This window comes from Mirounga leonina, unplaced genomic scaffold, assembly GCF_011800145.1.
Source record: "Mirounga leonina isolate KUSES-001 unplaced genomic scaffold, KU_Mleo_1.0 Mir_165, whole genome shotgun sequence".
NCBI classification, from domain to species: domain Eukaryota; kingdom Metazoa; phylum Chordata; class Mammalia; order Carnivora; family Phocidae; genus Mirounga; species Mirounga leonina.
The window spans coordinates 18,306,836-18,334,551 of NW_023270415.1; the positions used below are offsets into that span (position 1 = coordinate 18,306,836).

General features: G+C 38.0%; 2 protein-coding genes across 4 annotated transcripts in view; one reads left to right on the top strand and one right to left on the bottom strand.

The window, feature by feature from the left end:
• Positions 1–4,182: 4,182 nt before the first annotated feature.
• On the bottom strand, positions 4,183–21,455 carry COPS5 (COP9 signalosome subunit 5). 3 transcript variants are annotated; one of them, XM_035011276.1, is made up of 8 exons: positions 21,178–21,455; positions 18,530–18,764; positions 17,440–17,568; positions 16,709–16,774; positions 16,095–16,180; positions 10,746–10,857; positions 6,355–6,503; positions 4,183–4,422 (listed from the first exon to the last, which is right to left on the bottom strand). In XM_035011276.1, exons 1-8 carry the CDS (start codon positions 21,291–21,293, stop codon positions 4,338–4,340), a joined length of 978 nt encoding a protein of 325 aa, XP_034867167.1. In that variant the 5' UTR covers positions 21,294–21,455; the 3' UTR covers positions 4,183–4,337. The 3 variants fall into 3 exon arrangements, with proteins under 3 accessions (XP_034867167.1, XP_034867166.1, XP_034867168.1); XM_035011275.1 differs by having other exon boundaries at positions 20,984–21,451; XM_035011277.1 differs by lacking the exon at positions 21,178–21,455 and adding an exon at positions 20,976–21,063.
• A 1,755-nt stretch (positions 21,456–23,210) lies between these two features.
• Positions 23,211–27,716, top strand: part of CSPP1 (centrosome and spindle pole associated protein 1) — a 160,680-nt gene continuing 156,174 nt past the window's right edge. The window contains exon 1 of the mRNA XM_035011283.1: positions 23,211–23,333. The gene's annotated coding sequence lies outside the window, so the exon portion shown is untranslated. The remainder of the gene's footprint in view (positions 23,334–27,716) is intronic.

The window sequence follows — 27,716 nt, forward strand, 5'->3', positions numbered from 1 at the left end:
TGACCCCAAATGACAGAGTTCCTTATTTTATTTTTGTAATATTCTGACTTCTGAGATCAAAAGTTTAAATATGCCAGTTTGGTTATAGTTGACTTGAACTTTGTGTTCCTAGTTTTCTAAAGTAAGTGGATCATAACTTTACAAAGATAGATGTTATTTCTTCCACTAAAATTTGGATAAAAAGTTTAGAAACCTTTAGAAACTTACAGACTGATTACCTCAGAAGAAGTTAATTGAAATCCTTAAACTAGCATTTTTGCCCCAAGAAGGTATTTATTTGCTCTTGGAACTTGTGTTGAAAACAGGACAAAACAAGAGAACACCCAATTAGATTTTCAATTTTCTAACTAATATTTTGCAAACACAATTACATAGATACATCAGTTATTAAACAGTGAATGAAATAAATACCTCATAATTTGAACATAATCATCTTTTACTTATTTCATAAGGATAAGTAAAAATAAGAGTTGTCACTTTGTGTAGTATATTTTCCCATCTTCAAAAAAAACACACAAACCCATATAAACACCAAGCCAAAGATCCCCTGCTCTCACATTGCTCACTGATGTGTCTTTGGTGTTTATAGTTAAAACAATCCAGAAATATAGAAAGAAACCTTGGAAATTCAACAGTCTCTGTTCAGTTTTTTCAGCTACATGTGGATACAGTGCAGACTTAGCAATATAAATGAACTCCTCTCTGCATGCATGACTTACGCATCTGTACCTCATCACTCATAGAATGGTTTTTGGAAACTCTGAACCTCTGCAATATGCAGCAGCCCAACTCCCAGTTTCTGTGATTCATTGTATAGTTACTTATGCTCTTGCTCTTCTGTGTTTATTTTCAATATGGCTACACTGTTGGGCAGTTTATTATTATATTGTGCAATGCAGTGATTTTTCAAAATCCTGAATACCAGGTAGTCATACTAATTTTTGACAACAATCTTCAGACTTGATCCCTCAAGTGGAGGACATGTTTGGTCTCACAGCTTATTTTCCAAATTCAGAAACAAATGGAGCACAAACGGTTTTTCTTCCCATTGGTTCTTTGTTCTTGGTAGTAGTGCTGATTTCAAAATAACAACTTGTGTGGTGTTTTATTGTTAGTCAATAAATAAAATTATAGAATGAAGTACTCAGTTCGTAACTAGACAGTGTAACCCAAAAATTGTAGTAATGCATAAATTCTCAATAATATACATAGAAAGTACTGTTGAATTGTTTGTAACAAAGACCTTGAGATACTAAAACAATCTGGAAAATTTGGAAAACCCTTGCTTCTGGGATCTTTCTGTATGTACCCTTAAAGGGTCCCAATCCCCATTCCATATGCACTGACTCCTTTCTCTCTGTTTCAGCCTGTGCTTCTGGCTCCAGTCTTATTATTTGGACACTGGGATTAAGTTTTTGATGACGAGTGACATTTCCTGTATATTATCACCAAAGAGCTTGGAGAAATTATTTCTGAAAAAACATTGAAACTGAACAAAAAACACACTTTACTTAGAAAATGCTCTTTTTGGCTCCTGAATAGCTCAAAAGTGTAAGATAATACTTTGCGGGAAAAGACAACCCCAATTCACTACTTAGTTTCTGAATGATGGCTGTAATTGAACCCTGATTTCCTAAAAGCTCATTAATATAAATTGGAGCACTTATACCAAAAGTTATCATGACAATACAATTTAAAGATATACTTTAAAAATATTTGTAAAGGATCTTTTTTTTTTTTTTTAAAGATTTATTTATTTATTTGAGAGAGCGAGAATGAGAGACAGAGAGTACATGAGAGGAGGGAGGGTTAGAGGGAGAAGCAGGCTCCTTGCTGAGCAGGGAGCCCGATGCGGGACTCGATCCAGGGACTCCAGGATCATGACCTGAGCCGAAGGCAGTCGCTTAACCAACTGAGCCACCCAGGCGCCCCAAGGATCTTGCTTTTTAATAAAGCAAGTATATTTACAACAAAATGCAAATGCTCCTGAGTCATTTTTGCCTGGGCTGAGTACAGGGAACATTATTGGTTGCCTCTGTAGTATCTATTTAACCTTAGTGTGTAGTAGTTATGCATTTTGGGGATTATTGACCCCATTCCTACCTCCAGGCATGGCCCTTAATTGATCTAAACTAGTCCCTATACATAATCTCAGAGGTGGGCTCATTTTTAATCCATTAGACCAGTGTGAAGTTTGAACCTTCCTCTGACAGGTCTTTACCTCTAACTGGATGGTGTGGTGTGCAGCCAGTTTGGGGGAATACAGCTTTAGATTTAGGCCAACATGTGGAGGGCAGAGCTGAGAACTGTAACAGGAAGCCTAATCCAGCTGTGCCTAAACCAAATATGATTCTGGACTCTGGAGTGAGGTGAGCCAACAAATTTTTATTCTTTAAGCAACTGCTGCTGTGTGTATATGTGTGTTACCTCCAATCAATGCATCATTACCAAAATGTGGAGACTTCTCAAAACGAGTCCAATGAAGTTAGGACTGAAACACTTTCTTTTCCTAGTAATTCTGCTGTTATCATAGGCATTTTCCATCACACCAAGGTGTCGTAATTGTTTAGGTAATGAATGTCAAATTAAATGTGGATAATTGTACTTCAGTCTTAGAATGAAAACTGCTAGTATATTTTTCATGGTGACTCCAATGGCTCCTTACTCTTTCATGTCAAAAACTTTAACCACTCAATCCTGTATGTGAATGAAACCTCAACAAGCTTGTCAGTGTTTCTTAAGGTGTTGCTGAAGACTATGGCAGTAAACAGATTTTGACTGCTCATAGGGGGCAGTCATTTTTTTTAAAAGGGTATAAAAATGGAGGTGAGTTTGAACCATCTGAAATTGGGGGTGCCTGCTTTTATTTAAATAGTTACAAAATGAGGGGCTCCTGGCTGGCTTAGTTGGTAAAGCATGATTCTTGATCTCAGGGACATGAGTTCAAGCCCCACATTGGGTGCAGAGGTTACTTAAAAAAAAAAATTAAAAGTTTACAAAACGAGACCAAAATGCTAATATATCAACTGTCGAAGAATGTATTTGGATACTAATGTTAATGGGCTTCCTCATCTTACCAAAGACTACTTCATTGCTAAATCTAATGGAAAACTTTTAGGCGTTGTTTTCCTTGACCTCTTGGCAGCATGTCAAGTCACTGGTAAATTACTTCTTAAAGTTTCTTTTCTGCTCCTATGGTCTCTTCCTCTGCAGATTTTTGTATTTGATGTTTCCATGATTTGTCTTGTCTTTTCACTCTTCATTTTCTACAAGTCATTTCATTTGCTTTCAGCCAGGCCTCACCCCCAGATCTCTTAACAGTGCTCTTAGAAACATCAGTTTCTGTTGTTTAAAACTCTTAACTCTGCATTGCTGTTAGGATAAAGTCCAAAGTGCCTCTGCAGGATCTACCCTCATCTTACCTATTAAAAGTCATCTTTTGCTACTTCTCATGTCCAACTGGACGCTCTCAGGTCTAACTGAGTATCAGTTCTTGAGGGTACTAGGTTCATGCTCTCTACCTCTGGCCTTCTACATGTTGCCGTACTCTGCTTATAAACTTGCATTCCCATTATGCTTTTCTGGCTAGTCCTCCTATCTTTCAAATTTCAGCTTTATGTCAGGTCACTCTTTCAGGAAGCCTACCTGGGTAACTCCTCCCTGGTGTAAATGTTCCTCCTCAGTTTCCCAGCACACTATATCTCCCTTCATACTAGTATACATAGGTTCTTGTTAACTTAGCTTTAGCCTCCAAGTAGGTTCTGTGAGGACAGGAAGTGGCCTTGTCTATCTTGTTCAGAATATCTGCAAAGTAAAATTTGGCCTATTCAGTAAAGGTACTTGGTAAATATTTGAATGACTAGATAACCTATGTTAGGCTCTGTCTTAAGTTATTTAATTTTCAAGAAAATAACTTAAGGTGTGACATGGTTAACATTTCATAAGAACATAAAAACGTTATGTTAAATTATATTTTTACTAGTGGACTACCAAAGAAGGTATAGGCGAATTGAAAAGTGGCTCTGATAATCAGTATGGCAAGTGAAGTGCTGAAATTCTTCGATTTAGATTTAAATTTAAAAAATAAAGGTTCCAATAAATATTTCTTTCTCTTATATTCTAGAACATTAAAGGATCCTAGAAAAATAATGTAACTGCTCCCACAAAATAACAAAAGAACAATTTCATTTTAAAGAGTTTTATTACACAATGTTAATATTCAGGACACTTCAGAGCACCTTATACTTCTAATCAGGTATTTGGTAACTGGTTTTGAAGTGTTACTTGAGTATTTTTCTCATACTGGCTTTCAGTCAAAAGTACTACTTAGTGATTGTTTAAGAGATGTTAATTTGATTAAACAGTTTATCCTTAATAACCTGAGACATCAATCCATGGATAGCTTCTATGGTAGTTTTACAGCTGTAAAGAAAAAACACATCATAAAATGTCATAAGAACTGGAAACTGTTTTGAACATGCAAGTTCCCTCCCCCCATTTCCATCCTTATACCCCCAATAATGATTTTCAGTTCTATTCATACTCCACAAACCACAATTTACAGTTTACTCTTGTGATTTTTAGCTTTCTGCATGTCTTTTAACCATTTCATTACAGTTGATCCTTGAACAATGTGGGAGTTAAGGGTACCAAATCTTCCACACAGTTGAAAATTCACATATAACTTCTGACTCCCCCAAAACTTAACTACTAATTGCCTAGTGTTAATGGGAAGCTTAACAATAACATAAACAACTGATTAACACGTATTTTGTATATTACATTATATACTGTATTCTTACAACAAACTAAGCTAGAGAGAAGTGTTAAGAAAATCTACATTTACATTACTGTACTGTATTTATAGGAAAAAACCCCACATATAAGCGGACCCATACAGTTCAAACCCACATTGTTCGAGGGTCAACTATACTTACTAGAACCTTCACAAGAGAGCAGTATAAAATCTAATATTAACAGTTACTTATCAACAGTTTTGGGAAAAGTTCTATTCTGGAAGGTGACTGAATTATATATACTTCATCATTATAGACTGATTCTGATCTTACATTAAAATCTTATCATTTATTACTTAGAATTATTAAAAAAGAGATTTTAAAGAATCCTGTGCTTTTTCCTGAAATAATCACAACCTTCAAACAATTAAAAGTCAAAGTCAGTGGGTAAAGGACTTAGATTTTAGAACTGATAAAAAATAAAAAGCAAACAACAATAAAACCCCACAATATTTAGAAGAGATACAATTCTTATAAAGTTACCCAAAAAGGTAAATTCTCTACTTGTGTACTACTACTTTTGTCCATCCTACTTTTCTTCTTATATAATTGGAGACATTACCATTGTGAAATTTTTGCTTGCTAAGAAACTGAGGTGTAGATATAGATAAAATTGTAAATCACAAATGATACAAAGATAGATGAGCAAAAACATACACTCAGTGCAGGTACCAAAAATGAGACCTAATATTGAAGAAAGATTTAATTTTATCCAGGCCACTAGCTCTATACTTTCTAAAAACCCATGGAACAGAATAAGATAATTTAACCCAAGATGGCTTCTGCTCCTAACACACTTTACCTTCCCTTCTCCCTTTTCTTTCCTGTTGACCAGTCTGGTTTTTCTTAAGATAGATACCAAGGTATCAGTTTATATAGATGTCAACATAATTTTCCCTTACTCTCTGCCCCTAATTATCACATTAAAGTTCAAACTTTTGTGAAAGTACATGCTATTTAGGTAGTCTTCCCAATCCTCTATGCATCTGAAGGGCTGCCTGATTATTTCATAAGTTATCAGAGAACACATTCCAAGTTTGTTTCTAACAAATTCTTGGTAGTGAAATTTGGGATACTAAATTACTGTATTAAGGATAATTTCAGAAGAATAACTTAAGAGAGATGCAATCATTTTTGTGATATTTAGGGGTTTAAAACTTCATAAAAATGTGAAGTTTGATAAATTTAAGAAATCTTAACATAATCCCTCAAAAGATGATTAAGTTAGAATAGATTTGGATGTTCTTTTGCAGAAGTTTTTTTTTTAAAGATCCAGTGATGGATTGGTTTTCTTTAGTACACTTTCTAGCTAGATCTAGAAAAGATGACTGGGAGTTTTTCATTACATTACCTAGATCTTTAAGCTTTTAATGTTTTAACCTAAATTTTCTAAGCTAAAATTTGCATTTGACAACTCTTAAAGGTCCCAAGAAATTAATATTCAGGTACCATTCTAAGTTGTAAGTAAGGTGAAACATAAGGAATTTAAATCCTATTATAATGTGCAAATTTTGAAACAAAAAGAACTGGTTAGGGGTAGGAATAGATTAGCTCTTACCTGTCTCTTGTAGCTTTGGCAAGTTTGTCTTCTGACTTTCTGTCATGTGTTTCTAAACCCAACATGAAACTCCCTCGTCCCAGCTGGGCTTCTGACTGTTCTAATTTTTCAGATAAATCAAAGACTTGACCAGTGGTATAGTCTGCATTCTGTAGGTAAAATGGTATTGTGTCAGTGTGTGTGTGCATATATACATATATTTTAATGTAAATTTTTTTCTATTTAGAACATTTCATTTACAGAGAATTCCACCACTGAAGTAAGAAATCAAATTTACTTGTAAAAACTGACTCTAAAGTTCAAGCAGTTCAAGTGTAGAGTTTTCCCCCCTTTAAAATTTCAAGGTTAAATTTGGAATTCTTCTTTTTGACTCATTAAATCTAATACTTGTTATTATGAGAGGCTTTGAAGTACACAGGCCTGAGTCTCAGTTTTGGCTCTGCTGCAGATGAGCTGGGAGGCCTTGGGAAAACTCCCTTACTTTTCTGTGCCTTTAAGTCATCTTTTGAAAATGGGGCAGAGGACAGTGATAATTTCTACATTAAGGCTATTATGAAGACTAAATTAAATAATGTATATGGAGTAACTTATATAAAGCTCTTAGGACTGTCCATAGCACCTGGTAAAGCCTTAATAATTGTTAGCTAATTTTATTATTTGTTCTTGTTGAAATTTCAGCATTTAATACCAACATTTATCGGGGCACCTGGGTGGCTCAGTTGGTTAGGCGACTGCCTTTGGCTCAGGTCATGATCCTGGAGTCCCGGGATCAAGTCCCACATTGGGCTCCCTGCTCAGTGGGGAGTCTGCTTCTCCCTCTGCCTCTACCTCTTCTTGTGCTCTCTCTCACTCTCTCTGCTCCCTGTCTCTGTCTCTGAAATAAATAAATAAAATCTTAAAAAAAATAAAAAAGAACACTTCCCCTGACCCTGCAAAAAAAAAAAACCCCAAAAATAAATAAAAATAACATTTGTCTTAGGTTTTCTGATTATAAAGTTAATAGTTACTACAGACAATTTGGAAAATGTAGAGCAAAATAAAGAGGAAAGGAAACACCCATAATCCCTCCACTTAGCTATAACCACAGTTATATTTTAGAGTATTGCTATATGCTTGCACACACACCTATATTTGTTAAGCTGTAATACTACATATACTATTTGTCCCTTAATATTTCATATTTTTTAAAAAGAAAAACTTTAACAGTTACATATGTACACTTAAGCATTAAACATTTAAGCATTTTTATGGGTTATCTTTTTTAAAATGTTGTAGTCTAAAATACAAAACAACTTTTCACTAAGATGAGTTATGAAGTATATGTTCCATTTCTTTCCCTTATCTTCAAAAGAAGAGAGTGAAGATTAAACAAATGACTTGGCAACAATTAGTACATTACTCTATTTACTCAATCTGTAAGACAGTGTACATGTTCAATCACCAAACATGAAAAGTTATTTGCTGTCATCATACTCACTACAGAGGGGCCTTTACAATGCTACCAGCTCTTCCAATGATTTTATAAACTGATGATATTTAAAAAAAATATATTTTATTTATTTATTTTGAGAAAGAGCGTGCACAGGTGAGGGGGGGAGAGGCAGAGGCAGAAGGAGAGAGAGAAGCAGACTCCTGGCTGAGCAGGGAGCCCGATGTGGGACTCGATCCCAGGACTATGGGATCATGACCTGAGCCAAAGGCAGATGCTTAACCAACTGAGCCACCCAGGTGCCCTAAAATGATATTTTTTAAAGATGCAATTATATTCACTTTGTCTGGATCTAAATGGTTTAGGACACCAAGACGTTTTCCCCTCTACAGATTTGAAGAAAAGCTTAAGGTTTGTAAGACCACTTCACATTTGGAAGATTTAGCTCAAGCCATAAAAATGTAAGATGGCAGGAACAGGTTATACTATTAAAATGAAATAAAATGACATCAATTACATTTTAAACACACAGAGAATGAAGAGGGAACTAATTTCTTAAATCAGAAAACTTTTTTCTGGTAGCTTTTAGGTTATATGCTTTAGCTGGAGAAAGAGATGCGTTGAACATACATTTATAGATTTTTTCTTTTCTTTTTTTAAGATTTATTTGGTTTATTTGAGAGACAGAGAGGGAGCATAAGGGGGGGAGGGGCAGAAAGAGAGGAGACGCAGACTCCCTGCTGAGCAGGGAGCCCAATGAGGGGCTCAATCCCAGGACCCCGGGATCGTGACCCGAGCCGAAGGCAGATGCTTAACCGACTGAGCCACTCAGGAGTCCTATAAATTTTTTCTTAAAATGCTACAATGTACCATATATACAACCACAAAAAAGAAGAAAATATAATTTAACCTTTTCTTGATTATTAATGTCCTCAATATATGCAATGCTAGAAAATAGGGAGAGCCATAGGCTGAGTAGGTAGAGCTGTTTGCCTTTACACAAAGGTTCAGACTGCTCTGGTCTTAGTGTTTTCTCCCTCTGCCATCATGTGTCACTTCTGGTTCTCATTAGTATACTTGCCTCTAAGGAAACAACTCATACAAAGCATTTAGCAGTATATGGCACAAAGGAAGCACTTAATGTTTGCTATAATGATCACTTTCCATCCTTCTAATTTGCTACTTCTGACTGTTGAGGTTACAAAATAAGAACAGAAAGGCTGCCAGAACTCTATTTAAAATCACAGAAAGGGCTGCCTGGGTGGCTCAGTCAGTGAAGTGTCCAACTTTTGGTTTCAGCTTGGGTCATGATCTCAGGGTTGTGGGACTGAGCCCTCTGTTGGGATCTGAGCTCAGCAGGGGGTCCGCTTGGGATTCTCTCTCTCTCCCTCTGCCCCTGCTCAGGCTCTCTCTCTCTCTAAATAAAATCTTTAAAAAAACCCAATAAAATCATAGAAAATATGCTCTATGAACAAACAAATGAACCAAACAAAAAATAATAACTTACTGAGGCTTTATTATATGCCAGGCACTTTGTTAACTGATTTATATAAAGAATTTCATTTAATTCTCATGGTACTTAATGATGTAGGTACTATTATCACTAAACTCAAGAAAAGGCTCAGTCTCATTAAATAACTTTCTGAAGGTCACACACAGCTAGTAAAGTTCCAGAGTTGTTTTTGAACTGAGTTTATCTTATACCAAATTTTGTGGTTCTAACCATTATGCTATTCTGTACTATGTGAGGTGGCCTACTTTAAAAAAAGAAAAAAAAAACACGACACACAACTGTCCCTGACTAAGCTCTAGATAGAAGCCTGTAAAATAAATATCCTTCTAAGTATGTTAGGTTTTAATGATACATTAGAAAAAATTCGGTAATTTATTTTATCTTACTTTTTGCTGCCCAGTATCTGCTACTTAAAGTTAATGATATTCTGACTTCCTTCTGGGGACAGCCCTTCCTAATTCTTAGTCCACATGCTCCTGAGTTTTTTCTAGCCCAGCCCAGCAGTGAAGTACTTGCCCTGATACAGCTACTCATGGTGTTCATTCCCTTGGCCTATAGCAGGTTTAAGGATGGGCATGCAACCTAAACAAAGCTCAGACACAATGAGGTTTTGCCTGGAGTTACGCGTATGTGTATCTTGATCTTCTCTTTTGAATGTGAAAATGGGAGGCTGGGAGGCCTGAAGTTAATGCTGCCATCTTGTTTTCTTTTCCTCCCCCCACAACCCCCCCTTTTTTTTTAAAGATTTATTTATTTTAGAGAGAGCATAAGCGGGAGGGGTAGAGGGAGAGGGAGATAGAATCCCAATCAGACTCTGCGCTGAGTGCAGAGCCCCGACACTGGGCTCAATTTCATGATTCTGAGATCAGGACCTGAGCCAAAACCAAGAGTTGGACGCTTAAAGGCAGGCGCCACCGAGGCGCCCCTGCCATCTTGTTTTCATATGAAGCCCAAAACTGAAGCCAACTGATACGAAATCAAAGCTGAGACAAAGACCAAGACCTCATAATATTGTTTCAGTGCAAACTTGCTATGCCTGAAGTAAGCCCTACTCCTGGACTTTGTAGCTTAAAAGATTCTCTTTTTTGTTTAGGCCAGTTTGGTTGGGTCTCCTGTCACCTGTAACTGGGGTCCTCCCTGAGACACCTGACACAACAAAAAACAATATTTGTATTTTTCTCTCTGTAAGTCTCTTTAAGGCAGTGCAGATTTCACCCTCATCTGGCCACTTGTATTTGTCACTTGGACTTGGTCTCAATGGTACATGACATAGATCTTGGCTTGGCCTAGTATCCCAATTCAGCTCTGGTCATGTGCAGAATCTGAGCCCAGCCCTGGTGTCTTGGCCAAGTCAGGTATAGCCTTCCCATGAAAAAGAGTTTCAGATATTAAACAACTTATGTAGCTTAGATAAAATTCATATGCATCCCTTGGGAATACAGTACTTACAGTAAGCAAACTAGAGGAACTCAGCGTATTCACCCAGTATTTATTCCACAAAAGCTCAAGCAATTTGCGATCCAATGAGGATTTGAAATATGAGACTTCTAAGGCATAGTATCTATGAAACAAAAGGACAAATATGTAAGTTAAAAAAAAAATTCAACCATATCATATAAAAGTTATGGCCAAATTTAAGTGAATTACATTTTATATCCAAACAGTTATGTTTTAGTTTTTAATCCAATAGAACAATAGGTAACCATGGTTTCCTTACTCTTCAGAGGTGTGGTTTCAAATCTTCTGTTAACCAAACTTTCTTGTGTTGTATTTCTTCCCACTGTAGAGCCCAGAAATTCCCCACAACTTATCCACAACCAGTCAGAACTTCTGAATGACATATGTTTATCCATGTTACCGAGTTCATAAATTCTAGCCAATAGCACATAAACTTAATGAACTGCTTCTCTATGGTCAATGACAATTTTTGATAGGCTTTTAAAAATACTGAGAATGACATGTGGATTTCCCATTTCTTCCTTTCTAATCCCCTAATTAGGGCCTATTGCTTTTTTGGAAAGCAAACCTTAAAATAGAATCCTTAGAGTGCCTAAAAAAAATACTGCCTATAAAGGTGCCTAATTTGTAATCAGTGAGGCGCAAGAAATATTTGGTTAAATGTACGAAAAACATGTATTTTTGAAGTAATAAATATTTGAATACCTCCTTAGGTTCTGTACATCAGTAGATACAAAGAAACACAAGGGACTTTTTTATCTTAAGGAGCTTATTACTATTTTTAGGGGAGATGTGGTATGAAGCCACAAAAAATTAAATATAATGATATATACTGAATAACAGTAAGTGATGCTATAGTGAGTATATAAAATTAATCATCACCAATTAAATATTAGAGATAATGAATACTCTCAGTGTAGAAGAATTGCCTGAGAAGCCCCAGGGAGAAGGCAGGCCTGACAGTAACCCTTACATGAGTCTATGGTGTGTTTATGTAGACAGCAAGGAGGGCATTAGGCAGGGAGCATTGACTCACAAACAGGAAAGTCATGAAAGGAATAGTAAGTAAATCACTTTGTCTGGACAGTTAAGCAAAAGCAGAATAATTATGTGAGGGGAACCTAGAAGGCTTTGTTGGGGTCTATTTGGTGGAAGATATTACATGAAGGGTTATGAAATTTAAACTTCATGGGTGGGGGAATGGCTTATATAGGTGATGGGAATTAAGGAGTGCACTTGTGATGAGCACCAGGTGTTGTATGGAAATGTTGAATCACTGTATTATACATCCGAAACTAATATTACACTGTATGTTAGCTAATAAAACTTAATAAAAACTTAAAAAAAGAAATTTAAACTTTATCTTCTAGGTAGTGGGGACTCATGGAAGATGTTTGAGCAGAGCAATGATTGGGCCAAAGAGGTGTTTGAAGAAAGCTGGCTTGTGATAGGATGTGTTTCAGAGGAACTGTAGGCAGGGAGACCACAAAGGATACAACTGCAGTGCAGCAGATGCAAAGAAAGTCTCAAACGCAGGTTAGTGGTGCAAAAGATAAAGACATGTGGACACAATAAGAAATGCTTGTTGATTCAATTCAGGAGTGAGTGAAGAAATAAAAAAGAATAAGAATTTAAGGACATCAGAATTAAGTGAGGGTCTTTTCAAAATTAAGATACCTATGCAGATCTGAAGATGGGTAGGACATGGCTAATGAAATGTGGAAGTGGAACAGTGTATTTCTTGAGTGCCTATTATATCCTGGGTGCTTTACATACATTCTCATTTAGTCTTTCCTATAACCATACGCAGAAAGCATTTATTATTCCCAGTCTATAGACAAACGTTCAGAAAGAAAAGACCTTACTCAAAGCCACATAGCTAGTAAGTGGCAGAGAAAGGATATGAAAAGTTGTATCTATTATCAAAAACCTCACAGTTTTATTTTTACATGTACACTGTAGACATTTAAGAGAGTATTTAACAAGTGAGGTCCCAGGAGTAAGGGAATTAGGTATGGGGAGGGGATGAGGGGCTCAAGTAGAAAGTCAGCTTTAGGGGCGCCTGGGTGGCTCAGTTGGTTAAGCGACTGCCTTCGGCTCAGGTCATGATCCTGGAGTCCCGGGATCGAGTCCCGCATCGGGCTCCCTGCTCGGCAGGGAGTCTGCTTCTCCCTCTGACCCTCCTCCCTCTCAGGCTCTCTGTCTCTCATTCTCTCTCTCTCAAATGAATAAATAAATAAATAAATCTAAAAAAAAAAAAAAGTCAGCTTTAGAAAGGAGGGGGTTGTATCTCTGATACTTGAGGAAAAAAGAGACGAGAGGGTGAATTTAGCAATAGATATTTGGATTTATAAAGGATGGAAAATAAGGGAACTCAAACGAAGTTCTAGAATAGAGTTTATGTTTTAAAATTTATGGATCACCTTAATGTAATTACTGTTTTAATTCCATAGGTTGATGCAATGAAATTTTTTGTCTAACATGTAGTGATTAGCTGCAAATCTCAGTAGCAGAGTTGAAAACAAGAAGAACATTCAAAATTACTTGTGGAGCTAAATCCTCATCTTCTGTACAGGAAGTCAATAATAGATACTGCCTAGAACTGAAAATCAAGAAGTAGCACTATCAGCACGTTGTTGGAAGAGATGTGGTAAATACTTACAGGAATAACTATAGTAGTTTAAGTGACTGCCTCTGGGGGGATGGGAAAGGGAATGGTACAAAATTGTTGTTTTTCATAAGTTTCATTGAACCATTTTACTCTTTAAACCATGTTCCTGCATAACACTGACAACATACAAGCTAACTTAAAAAAAAAAAAACACTTTGTGTCCTATTTTCACTAAGGTTCTTCAATGTTAAAAACATTTAATATCTACATTATATTCTATGTTTTAAACAGACTTTGGGTGTACAATATGATATGGGATTTAAGGTAGGAAAGAAAAAAGACCAATATAAACCGCACATAATACTTCATCACCAAATAATTTAGGAAATGAATCTATAAGCAGCCTGCCCCAAATCCCTGCTCTTTCAACCTGGCACTATATTTCATTAAAGATTTTAAACAAAAATAAATTAAGCCCCTTATTTGCCCTAGGAAAGAGTTTATTCTCTCTTATTTAGGAATTGATCCTAAGAGAACATCTTTGAATATCCAAGCAATTCCAGATTCAAAATTCTAGGCTCTAGCAATGTAGATAGCTAGAAAGTGGCTATTCTTCTCTGATGGGCTCGTATTTTAGTAAAATAGGAAATGTAGGTTTGTTTGGATACAGAAAGCACAGACTGCCTCAGTCTTTGTTCTTTCAAAAGCTGCTGTTGGTAGTGAACAAAGTAGTGTAGGTATTAAAGGTATAAGATTTTTCTACCGCTATAACTCAATATAAATGAAAAAAAAATTGACTATTACTCTGATAAAGTATCACAGCAAAGGTGTTTCCAGGCTTAGGAGGAATTCTCTCAAACTGGAATGGTTTAAATTTTTTTCTTTTTAAAAATTTTTTCCAATAGGGTAAATTATGTGATTTAATCCCAAGCCTCTAACTGAAAATAAAAAAGAATCTTCCCCCCGCCCCCAGAAGTATGTCAGGGATGACTGATATATTTTAAAGCTCAATTTTAGAAATTCTAGAATTTTCTAAGAATTTCTGAACAGAAGAATAATAGCAGTAGTAGCACATGGGTAGTCAAGGTAGTCCTAGAAGTTTGTTTAGGAGGTATGGAGAAAAGAGGACTCTAGATAATCATTTAGGTAACTTTTTTTGGTGGGGGTGGATGCCCACCCTTCTATGTGCCATGTCTGATTTAAATGTTAGGATACAGCAATGAATTAAGTCTACTGTCATGAAGTTCACATTCTAATGGGATCAATAACAAGGAAACAGAAACATATCAGATGGTGGTAAGTGATAAGAAAAATAAAGCAGGGAAACTGAGACACAGAGTAGCTGACTGGAAGGTGTTATATTAGGGTGACCAGTGAACATTCTCTCTGTTAAGTGACCCTAAAACAGATCCTCCATGACTGAAGTAGTTAGTGAGCCACATGGAAATAAGGAACAATTTTCCCAGCAGAAGGAACAGCAGATGCAAAGGCCCCGAGGCAAAAAGCTGCCTGGCGCATCTGACAACCATAAGGACACCACTATGGCTGGACTGGAGAGAGCAAAGGTTTAGTGATAGGAGATGAGCTCAGAGATAGTAAGGGTCAGATCACATAGGGCTGTGTAGTCCATCATAAGGACTATGGGTCTTATTTTTGGTGATACAGGAAATCATTCTGGAGAAGGAATATGATCTGACTTACATTTTAACAGAATCAATTTGGCTGACAAAAGAACTTTAAAGGGGTAAACGGAAGAAGCTGGAAGACTAGTTAGAAGGCTAGTGCTTTGGTTCAGGCTCCAGAATGTGGTGGGTTGGTCAATGTTACATGGCAAGATATATTCAGAAGGAGAAAACTGTTTTTATTGGCTTCTTTAATACTTTTAAAACTTGAGATGTAATTCATATACTTCAACATTCACTATTTTAAAGAAGTATATAATTCGGGCGCCTGGGTGGCTCAGTTGGTTAAGCGACTGCCTTTGGCTCAGGTCATGATCCTGGAGTCCCACATCAGGCTCCCTGCTGAGCAGGGAGTCTGCTTCTCCCTCTGACCCTCCCCCCTCTCATGTGCTCTCTCTCATTCTCTCTCTCAAATTAAAAAAAAAAAAAAATCTTAAAAAAAAAAAAAAGAAGTATATAATTCACTGGTTTTAGTATGGCTTCTTTAAAATTTGGAGTGAAAATGTTTAGGATGAAGTTTTACTAAATGGGACTTAAGAAGTGCCTGGGTGGCTCATTCGGTTAAGTGGCTTCCTTCAGCTCAGGTCATGATCTCGGGGTCCTGGGACAGAGCCCTGTGTTAGGCTCCCTGCTTGGTCAGGGGGTCCTGCTTCTCCCTCTGCCCCTCCCCCCTGCTCTTGCGCTCTCTTAAATGAATGAATGAATGAATGAATGAATGAAAGAAACTTGGGTACTTTGAGAGCTTGCAGACATGCTTGTGTCAGGCTGGCTCTGACTACAACTTCTTTCAATTGTTAATTTCATCAATGGGCTAAGTACCTTGTACTTTGATAATATGTATAGTTGTGTGAAAGACAAATAACAGGTTAGAACAATTATTAATAAAGAATTCAAACATTATCCTAAATTTTATATTCTTACTACAATTTTAAAAGAGATTATGAAATGCATTTCATCTGAAACTTTATTCTCATCTGTAAAATTAGGGGCTTGGACTAAGGTTTCTTACGATGTTTGTGGTATGAGATACATTTTAAAATTACTTACTGTTTGCAATGTACACCAAAGTCTTCTATTTTATTAAGTGGGATAGTCTGGTACTCAGAAGGTCCTTCATCAGGGGGTTTGTAGCCCTCAACAAAAATGAAAATAGAAGATTAAAACACACACACACACACATGCAGAAAAAACATATGTTCTATGCAGCTTTCCATTTATAGAAACATTAATTCTGGGGAGCCACATATTGAACTTAAATATTCCAGTAAAAAAAGTATATTGCTCATACTCTCCCTCAACCCCATTTGATGGCTGATGGTTGGATCTGGTTTATAGATTCATTTTTCTTGTCCTTAGGGGATGTACACGTATGCTAATATCTATTTCAGATTGCGGGGAAGGAAAAAGATGTATTTAGCTTGTTGTCTAGTACCTGTCAGAATGCCATGGGCACACAGATACTTATTAACAAATGAAAACTGCTTTCTTAGCAATATATAGCACAAACGTATTGTCTTTTGCTAAAGACAATTTGTGTTGGTTGACTGCTATTCTGTAAATATTATCAAATTGTTTTAGGACAAAACAAGATATTAACCATAACATGACTTTAAAAATAAGTCATTTAAAAAATTGTAAGGGCTTTGAATTTTAAAAATTACCTTTGGGTATGTCCTAAAGGCTCCAAGATTCACTTTTCCTGCAGATATTGTTCTTGTTGGGTCAATCTACAAGAAAGATATATTTACTATCTGCTGGTTATAAAACTGTTATATACTTCCATTTGTTTAAACGTTAAACTTAGAAATACATATGTATATATAAGACTATGCATGCATGCACACAAATACTGAATAAAATAACCAAATAGGAAAAAATAATTGGAAAAAAATAACCAAACCAAATAACATAAAAGCTGAATAAAGTGGGTAAGTATAGAATTCTCATAGTTAATTTAGAAATTAGATCAGTTATTATACCATTTTAAGAATGTTAAAGATTTGCTCATCTCTTTTTCAAAAGTTTCCTTTTACTAGATGAACAATTTCTACCTTTCTCATAGTAACCTGGATTGCATCTAAACCACACTGAGCATAGCAAGAGCTGCTCTAGCAATTTCTGACTTACTCAATTCAGTCAACATTATTTAATGTCTACTATGTGCAGGGAACTGAGACATAGGTGCTGTGATCACCCTGATCTTACAGAGTGGGGGAAGAGTTGCAGAGTGGTTAAGTAACTTGTTCGAAGTCCCAGCTTCTAAGAGGTGGAATTCAGATTCAATCCTAGGCATAATGACACCAGATTGTTCTACAGTTTTTATTTCTCTGTATACCTGCTTTAATAAATCTTCATGAAGAACTTAATTAAGACTGGTTGCAAAAATACTTACTACTACTGCTACGAATGGTTCCTGGAACTGCTGATTGAGCATCTGCGTACTAACATCAATCCCAGAGAGCCAGCAGCCATAGCCAGGATGGCTGTGATACCAGCCAATTGCATTTTCAAGGCGGCCAACCTAACAAAGAGGGCAAAGAAGATTGAGGATTCTGTTTAATCTTAGAGATACTTGTCATTTGTCTGCTTATATAACATTATGGTAAAATGAAAGCATGCAGAATAGTGGATAGCATATGCTGCTTTCAGGTTAAAAAAAGATTATTTTGACTAGGTAATACCCAAAGTATAATACCTAAAACTTCAGGCATAAAATTAACAAGATACAAGTACAGTAAGGTTATTCAGTCTGCTTCCTACTTGTTCCCCTCAACTATCCAGTTTCTCAGCTCAGATGTTAACCACTATAACTGCTGCTTATATACCTATCTTGCAGACATATTCTTTGCATATATGTAGATTAAGAGAAACACACACAATGGCATACCACATACAGTGCTCTACACTCTGCTTTTTCAACTCAACACAATATTGTGGAGTTTGTTCCAAGTACATAAAATATATAGATAACTACTTTTTATTTTTATTTTTCTTAAAGGCTGGCTTGCAGTTCATTGTATGGATATACCATAATTTATTTAATCAGTTTTATACTCAGGAACATTTAGGTTGTTTCCAAATTTTTGGTTTTAAACATACATCTGATACTGAGTGTGAGAATTAAAAATTTTTTTTATGAGATATGGATATATAATATTGTATTCGTTCAGGTGTACACCATAATGATTCAATATATGTATATATTGCAAAATGATCACCACAAGAAATGTAGTTAACATCCATCACCACACATTAGGTACAACTTTTTTTCTTATGATGAAAACTTTTAAGATCTACTCTCTTGAGTATGAGAACTTATTAAAAAAAAAAAAATCCATGCTAACCTTTTACACATTTTACATAGAAATTGTGGAAAATAAAGTATAAACTTTATGTAAAGAGGATAGTTTTAAGTTTAGAAACTCAAGAGTCACGACGAAACTCTTAATTTAGAGTTACTGAACTTTAAGAAACATTTTTACCTGTTTGGCATTTTCTATATATGCAGCCATGTACTCATATGCAGCAGCCTGAGCATTTACTCGGGTTTCAGTGCCCTCTACAGGCAAAGCAAAACTGTCCATAATGATCATGGTTTCACCATCCACCTTTCCCAGCATTAAGCCCATCACTTCCAAGTTGCCTCCTGATCTGGCATGCATCACCATTTTCAGTAGAGCCAATGCTGAGATTTTGCAGTACTTAAAGTAATGGTGACTACAAAACAAAAGCACAGTGTAATTAACTTATATAAACACAATTTCAAAGCCAGTTTTTGTAAAGGTAACAAGTACTGAGGGAATTTACAGTGATGGGAAGGGGAGAAAGAGTGTAGAATATGGGAAAGAAAAAGGAAGTAGAATTCCTGCAGGGGATAGGAAATGATAAACATGTCAGGGTCCTGCAAAGTATTTCCTTTTAGGGGAAGGGAAAAGTATGAAATGATTTTTTTAAATATGCTATTCAAGTAGATAGAAATTACATGACCAGTTCAATAGACTTTTTCTCAATTAATTTTGGAATCACCAAATCTCTGATTCTGACTCTACTTGGATGGTTGTGCCTAAAGATTTTCAGGCCCAACTTTCTCGCCTAATGGTTCCAAATGTGGGCTCTGACATCCATCTGCTTAGATTTGAGTCTGCCATGCCATGCTAGCTGTAGCCTAGAGACAACCACTTCATGTCTGTGCCTTAGTTTCCTCATCTATAAGTAGGAATATTTCAGATTTGTTAGAGGAGGAAATAAAGTAAGTGAAATAATGTATATAAAATGCTTAGCATACTGCCTAACACATATTAAAACTTTGTAAGTGCTAGCTGTTATTAGCCTTAGCCCATCTTTTATAGTACTCTCAAATAACAGTGTGTTGTTTCTTTCTGTGCTATCAGCCTCAAAATTGAAAATGTAGCTCTAATATCTTTACTTCTGCTTCACTGTTTCAAAGTTTGTCATATGTAGATGTGACTAAACTACTCTTGAATAAAATTACGTTTTCTGTCTCACTGACGCAGCCCAAGACAGCTAGGATGAATATAATCAGAGCCACAAAAAAGCAAGCAGACAGTTTTCAAATATTTAATAGGCTACAGCTACCTTAAATGCATAATCTGTTATAGAGGTAAGCAGACAAGCAGTTTTTAATAACGTGGTCAATCAATATCTCTGAGAAGCCCCTACCCGCCCCCCCCCCTTTTTTTTTCCTGAGAAGCCTTTTTAAGATGTCTGCCCACAGATTTAAACCACAACTGAAAAATATGGAGACCTGGTCTTGGGAGTCAAGACATGAATTAAGATCTTGGCTCCTTCATTTACTGGGAAAAAGGAAAAAAAAGATAGTTATTGTGCTCCCATTACATACATTGTAGGCCCTTTTTAATATATTATCTCATCTAATCTTTATGACATTACTAATAGGTAGGTCTTAATTCCTTTTTACAGATAAAAAATGAAGATACATAAATTCCTAGGGCCAGTCAGCTAGTGACAGTTATGAGGTTGAACTTCAGTCTATTATTCACTTAAAAGTTCACTGCCTCAGTGTGATCATGAAATAAGTTACTTACATTCGCTTGTTTTCTTATTTGCAAAAGAATGAAAACAGTACTGGGCTGTCATGTAGATTAAATAACATATGGAAATTCCTAGTTCAGTGCTCAGCCCATATTAAATAATTGATAAACATGCTGAATCTGAATACTGACTGAGAAAGATGGGAGAATGGTTTTATGTTGACCACTGCTGTCCTTTCTACCTCTCCATTTGACAGACTATGCTCTTTTTACTCTATAGGGAACACAATCGGCTTTCAGGAAAGAGTCAATGCTGTGGGTAAAGAGCCCTTGACTTGTCATTATTCCCAGAGACACAGGGCTTTTGCTAAGGAGCAAAGAGCTTTAAACTCTTGTTGATAAAATTCCTAGCTCTTGAGAACTGGTGGAGTAACATTTTGGGAGACTGGGTGGAGCCTAGTTTCTGAAACATCAGCAATCAACAATCAATTATAGATCTCTAAAAGATGGCTCATAGTTATTTTAGAGACCTGGGCTGATTTAGTTTTTGAAGACAGGTGCAGTCTCCAGTCTGAGATAAGCTGAAGGTCCTAGCAAGGTGTAAATCGACACAAGGCTTAAGGCAGGGTGTGTAGCATATATATGACAATACAGATACTGAGAAATGAGAATCGCTTGTCCTTTTCCTCTTACATCCTCTGGAGGCAAATGGGTTAGACACAGAAAGGGGAGTGGAAGCAAGCCCCAGGAGAGGGGTTTTGGCTCTACGTGCGGAGACAAAAGGACCAAAATTTCTTGGGCGCATATTCTTCTCCCTGCCCATGAAAACACAAACTCTCCACCCTCTGCACTCCCACTCCCCCTGGGTGTCCTAAAGTCCCGCCGCCCCTTCCCTCCCCTGCGTCTCGCCAGGGACCTCCTCACTCCTTAGTCCAGGGCTTCGCCGCCAGTATTTCTTGCTGCTGTTTCTTGTCGTATTTGTAGATTTCATCGATACTCTGGGCTTCCTGCATGTTGTTGGCCAATTCCCAGGTTTTCTGAGCCATACCACTCCCGGACGCCGCCATCGCCAAGGAATCGGAGAAGTTGTCGCCTCCACAACCAAGACGCAACTTTACCTCGCTAGGTTCCCGGGTGTGGGCTTCGGACCCTTCCCACCACAGGTGCAAACTCGTACTAGTCTCTCGAGGCAGCCATGACACCTAGAACCGGAGGTGAAGTCGGTACAGACCATTCGGGGATGGCGGGAGCGCTTCCGGGATGACACGATATAAACAGCAGTTACATAATAGAGACAGAGGAATCTTCTTGTGGTTGAAATGAGAACATATTATCGTAGAAAATTATATGTGTGAATAAGGACAAACACGATGATTGGGTATGAGAATGGTATAGCCTTCCGCACCGGAAGAAGGGCATGTTAACGTTATGCCAGAAACTGGGACTCGTCCTCTTTGTTCGTACTGCGCAGGCTCGGCCTCCGCCATGTTAAAAATGGGTAGATCTTTAGCCTGCGATGGGAAAAAAACCTGTTTTTATGTGGATGTAGGTACCATAAACAAAATGTTTGTTGAAAGCCTAAAAAAAAAGGATGTTTGTGAGAAACTTGAGATATAAGTAGTTCTGGACGCAGGTTGAGACGAAGATAAACATGGTATCCTAGTTTACTTCCAGATGAGTCACTGCACATGCGTAAAATTCTGTGGCCTCTTGGTTTGGCACTACGCTTCTCTAGAGGGGAGTTCTCTGACATTCCAAGGAAGCTGTGGAAACTCGTGGGAGGCTACGATCGTGTCTTTTGTCGTGTTTGTAAAAATTAATATCTGTATGAACTAGTTAGTGTTGCGAAATGACCAGTACCCGATTCTTACAATTAGTTTACGGTTTAATCTTCAGCATAATATGAGCTATTAGTGTTCTGAAATGACCAGTACCCAATTCTTAAAATTAGTTTACGGTTTAATCTTCAGCATAGCTCTGTGAAACCTCTTCCTGTCCCCGAGGCCAAATTAATCTCAGCAACTTTTCTACCAACAGTTAGTGCAATGCTTAATTATTTCACTTACTTGCTTGTTTTATTGCTTCCCCTCCATTCCCCAGCTAGATTCTAAGCTCCAAAACCTAGGAACCAGTTCTGTGTTCCTTGTTTTATCCCTAACACCTAACATAGATGTTCAATAACTTTTTTTTTTTTTTTGCCTGGAGTCGAGGAAGAAGGGGAAGAATAGCATCACAGCTCACCTCTCCAACTTCATCTTTAATCACCCCTAAACTTTGGATATGTGGTCAGCATTGCCTAAATACTCTCCGCTGGTGGTTGTGTTGTCTTGTTTTGGCCTGGGAGCTCAAATTAATCTTTAAAAACACAGCTCAGTGATCTCTACCATGAAATCTTTCTTGACTTCCTCCGCTCTCCAGGAATGATTCCTTTCAGGTGTCTCTAAACGTCTGTAGGTGGTTCTATAACTGTTACATTAATAATGTATTTGTTTACTTGGAATTTTTCTTTCCACTGTAATCTTTAGAGTTCAGGACACTGCTCTGAGTTGTGTCCTCCACTTCTAGTACGGTGTGTGGCAAATAGTTAAAATAAAAACATTAGAATGATCGAATCCACACCCCTGCCTGCAGTTTTGACATTAACTTCGGTTTGAAGAAAATTTTTTAAAACCCTCTTACAAAGTAATTTAGGATAAAGGATTCTTAGTTCCACTCTCTTGGGAAGCTAGAGATCTCTTTTCTAGTGGTGGCACATGGCCACTAAGTATTGGAGTGAACCGAGTATGTTGAAATTAGTAGTAAAAACCCAGGACAGAATGTTGACCAGACTTCTAGGAGAGGAGAAATACACAGGAGAGGCATGCCAACACTTTTTCTCTCACTGCCACCCCTACCCTTTTTTCTCTCCATGCCGGCTGGGGCTTGGAAGGTTTGGAGGGGCTAGAATCGATTTAGCCTGGGAATGACTTCCCATGGTTTACCAACCAACCAGGTGGCCGAGTATCCACCTACGTGTAGGCGAGCCTGCTTTGCGGCCTCCGGGGCGACAGGGGGCGTCCCGACCACGCAACCTTACCCCCGCGGCCGTAGTGGGGGCGGGGCCGCGTTCATCCGTTGGGGAAGGGCGGGCGGAGGGCTCGGCTTAAGAGGCGGAGCAGGGCCGGTCGGCTTGTCACAGTGTTCCCGTGCTGGGTGGCCGTCGCCACCTCTTTGGCCCGCGAAGTTCTTCTCTTGGGCGCTGTGCGTCTTCCCCAACGCAAGCCCGCTCTCTTGAGTAAGCGTTAGTCCACCACTGGTGGGAAGCGGGCCTGGCGGGGTGTGGTCGGGGGGAGGTGGTGTCCCAGGGTTGGGTTCGCGGCCCCGGGGCAGGGGCGGGGGCTCCCTGGGTGTGGAGGTCTCACGGCGGCCACGCTGGCCGCGGAGCGGGACTTACGGGGTTGGGAGGGCGGGGGTTCTCTGCCGGGTGAGGTCTCTCGGACGCCGGGCTAGGGGCGGTGCCCAAGTTACAGGATTGAGGTCGGGGTCTCGGGGCTTCAGGGTTGGGGGCGGTATCCGAGGTACAGGATCCTGGTCCGGGCCTCGCAGCAGTTCGGCCGGGGGCGGTGCCTGGTTCCCGGGGACGAGGGTTCCAGGGGTCTCGCCGCTGCATGGTGGCTCGGGGGCGGTGCCCCGGTTACGCGGTCTGGACTTTGGGGCCCCGGCAGCCACAGCCGCCCATGGGTGCTGTGGAGACCCGGTTGCCTGACGACGCATTGACGCTTCCTAACGGGGCCGCCACCCACAGCTCTGCCGCGTGCCTTCCCTCCCCAACAACCCGCTCTGCGCTGCTGGGCTAAGCCTCCTGGAGCAGTTTTCCTTTGCTTGGTGCTGGCTAATGGTTAACGTTTATTGCGTGTGCGCTCGGCGCGGTTCTGAGCGCTTTGCTTTGGAAGTGAAATTTAATCACCACAGCCCTGTGAAGTTGGTGCTGTTAATACCCTGTTTTCCTTGAGCTTGAATCTCTCCTAATTGCCTTCCTGTTAGGATTGTTAACTGGGATTGGGATCCAGTTTTCAGTAAATGTTAGCAGTGGGACTCATTTCTTGAAGTTGGCTCTCAGATTTTAGGATTCAAAAGTTTACCTTCATTTCCGGGAAGCAAACCAACACTTAGTTTCCAAAGACCTCGGAAAATGCCAAGAACATAATAGCAACCAATATAGGTTTGTAAAAAGCCATATATCCTCAGAGAGGTTCTGTTTTATATGAAAGAATGGCATGTCATGTTGACAAGAGGGAATCCCACGTAAACTAGTGGGATGCTGCTTTCTTTTCTGCATATTCTCACTAGGAGGACACGGACTCTGGTGGTTAAATAGCTGCTTAAAATCCTCCCCAGGGATGAAATTTTAGGTCTCCGTACAGATGACCTGAAACGGAGTGGGTGGTTTTAAATAGGATAAATTGAAACAGGATGGTTTCAGCACATTTTTACTCAAATGAAGTACTCAGATAAGTGTGATTTATTACAAACTTTGAGCAGATTTCAGATTATTCTTTTAACATTCTGACTTGCGTTCCCACTGCTATACTGAGTGTGAGGCAAAGGTGTTTGAGCAAGTGTTCTGGCAATTTTGCATGACCCAATGACCATCTAATTTATGCTAGTGTTATTCATCACCATTAATGATGTAAGCTGCTGAAGGACTTATCAGACTTTTATGTATTCACTCTATCTGTACCCTAACCCTCAACCTTCCTCTCTCCTCCCAGTTACTTGTTAACAACATTTAGAGGGATTTGTTCAAATTTGGGTGTGCCCATGGAAGCACAGTGATGATGTGGATGTCATCTGCCAGGAAAAAAAGATTAAGTACTTTTCATTTGGTGGAAAGATCTCTGGAAGGATGGGAAATGAGAAACATTGTTCTGGTTCACCTCCTCCCTTCTCTTCTAAGACTCTTTCAAAGGCTCCTCCCTGCATGCCATGGACATATGTTATCACTCTCTGCTATTCTGTCTTCAGTCCTGTTCTCCCACTCTAGGGTCTCTTTTTTCAAAGCAACCTTTTCTCCTATAGATGTAATGATCATTTAAAAAACCTACTAAACCTTCCCCCCAACCCCCACTCCTGTCGTGCACTCTATTCTGAAATCCAGACATACTCAAATTGTTTTCTTCATATTGCTGCTGGATCCTTTTTGGGTATTTCACATCAGTCCCTAACCCCAAGTTTGGCCAGATGTAGCCATGTGAAAAATAAACCCAACTAGTTGAACCACAGTAGTGTTCCTGGTGGTCTTTGGAGGGCATTGTCAAGAGAAAGCTTTTTAGTATCTTTGACTCTTCAATTTAAAGATACTACAGTCTAATCAGATAGTAGAACAAAATTAGAAATGATTAAATGCATACTTATATCTAATAAATCTGATATTTTAGTTATGGCATAATATACATACTACCATTGTTTAAAAATATTACTATGGTTATATAAAATCAGTTTTAGAATTTATAATGGATGTTAAAGTGTTAGATTAAAGGGGAGCACCTGGGTGACTCGGTTAAACGTCAGACTCTTGATCTCAGCTCAAGTCTTAATCTCAGGGTCATGAGTTTGAGCCCCATGTTGGGCTCCATGCTGGGTGTGGAGCCTACTTTAAAAAAAGAAAAGAAAAAAGTTACACTAAAGGGAAATTTAGGTATCTATAAATTCAAGAGAGATCTTCCAAAATTTAATTAAATGAACATGTTAATTTAATAATTGTTAACCGTATTTTGTGGAGACCTTAGAGTGAGAGGCTTGTTACTTTTTGTTTTTTAGATAATGACATTTCTGCTTAAATTTTGTACAAAATTCTGTTTCAAATATGTATTATCCCATCATTATTTTTTATTTCTATTAGACATAAAATATTTAGGGAAATTAGGGGATTTTAAGAAGTGATTTTTTTTTTTTTTTACATGAAAACTACTGTATGCTGTTGAGCTGTCTTGAATTTTTACTAGGAAAAATCTTTTGTCACAATTAGCAAATTAAAAATGGCTTAACTATGTTAACTTTTGTTGGTTTGGAATATATTTTGTTAAAGCCCTATTTTAAAATCAGTGTTCTTTTTAGAAGTAAATAATAGAATGAAGTTCACATTATGTACTATTTAATTGATATAAATTTCAACTTTTTTTTTACAAGATTTTATTTGTTTATTTGACAGAGAGAGAGAGCACGAGCAGGGGGAGTGGCAGGCAGAGGGAAAGGGAGAAGCAGGCTCCCCGCCGAGCAGGGAGCCTGATGTGGGCTCCATCCCAGGATCCTGGGATCATGACCAGAGCCAAAGGCAGACACTTAACCCACAGAGCCACCTAGGTGCCCCTCAACATTTTTTTTTAGAGGTTTTATTTATTTGACAGAGAAAAAGAGAAAGGAGGGAGAGAGGGAAGTAGGGGGAGAGTATGCATAAGGAGAGGGAGCAGCAGAGGGAGAGGAAGAAGCAGGCTGTCCGCTGAGCAGGGAGCTCAATGCAGGGCTCTTCATCCCAGGACCCTGGGATCATGACTTGAGCTGAAGGCAGACGCTTAACCGACTGAGTCACCCAGACGCCCCAGCATTTTTTTTTTTTTTTAGGTAAAGCTTACTTTTCTATATTTTTACAAGTTATTGTCCCACAAGTATTAAATTCTGTGGATGCTTTTTTTTTTTCTTTAACTCTCTTGCATTTGAAATTGTTGACCGGTTCTTTCTTGTATCTCTTCTTTTCCTCCACAAATTATGTTGACTTGTCTTCTTTATATCCTTTTAAATATTCCTATTTTTTCCAGCTTCTTCTGTAACCCCCTCAGGTGAACATTGCCCAACATTTAGTTCTGGGTCATCTTTTTTTTCCCTTTCCATGCTCATTTACCATGACTTAAACTATTATCTTTAACATAATCAACTCAAACATTTCTAATGTGGTCTTCTTCCTTGAATGTGTCTTGAATTTCTAAGTATCTGCTGGAAATTTCCATTAGCATATCTTACTAACTCCAACTTAACATATCTAAGCCAAACCTTTCCAGGCTAGCCAGCTTCTTGTAACTTATTCTTGTTCAGGATTCCATCCACATTTAGTTTCTTGGACTTAAAACCTTTGTCATCAGTGACTCCTTCTTTCTTGCCACACATCTAATTAGTCACTAAGTTTCATGTTTTTGAAAAAAAAAATTAAAAAAAAAATTCCAAGTTCAATAAGGAAAGGATAGTTTAAAGAATGGTGTTAGAATAATTTTATATCCACTTGGAAAAAAAATTAAGCCTTGATGACTCTTGGCACCATTTGCAGAAATTAACTTGAAATGGATCATAGACTTAAATATAAAACTAGAAAACTAAAAATGTAGAAGAAAGTATCAGCAATTTTGGGTTAGGCAAAAATTTCCTACATAGGACACAAAAAGCACAAATGATTGAAAATTGATGAAAAATGAATGAATTAGTGAATGAATTAATTGGACTTGATACAAATTAAAAAGTTTTGCTCTTTAGAAGACATCATCACACAGATGTTTACAGCAGCTTTATTCATAGTTGCTAAGATCTAGAAGCAACCAAAAATTTGGAGTACAAGAATGGATAAATATACTGTGGTGCATCCAGACAATATAATAATACTCAGTGCTAAAAAGAAATGAGCTACAAAGAC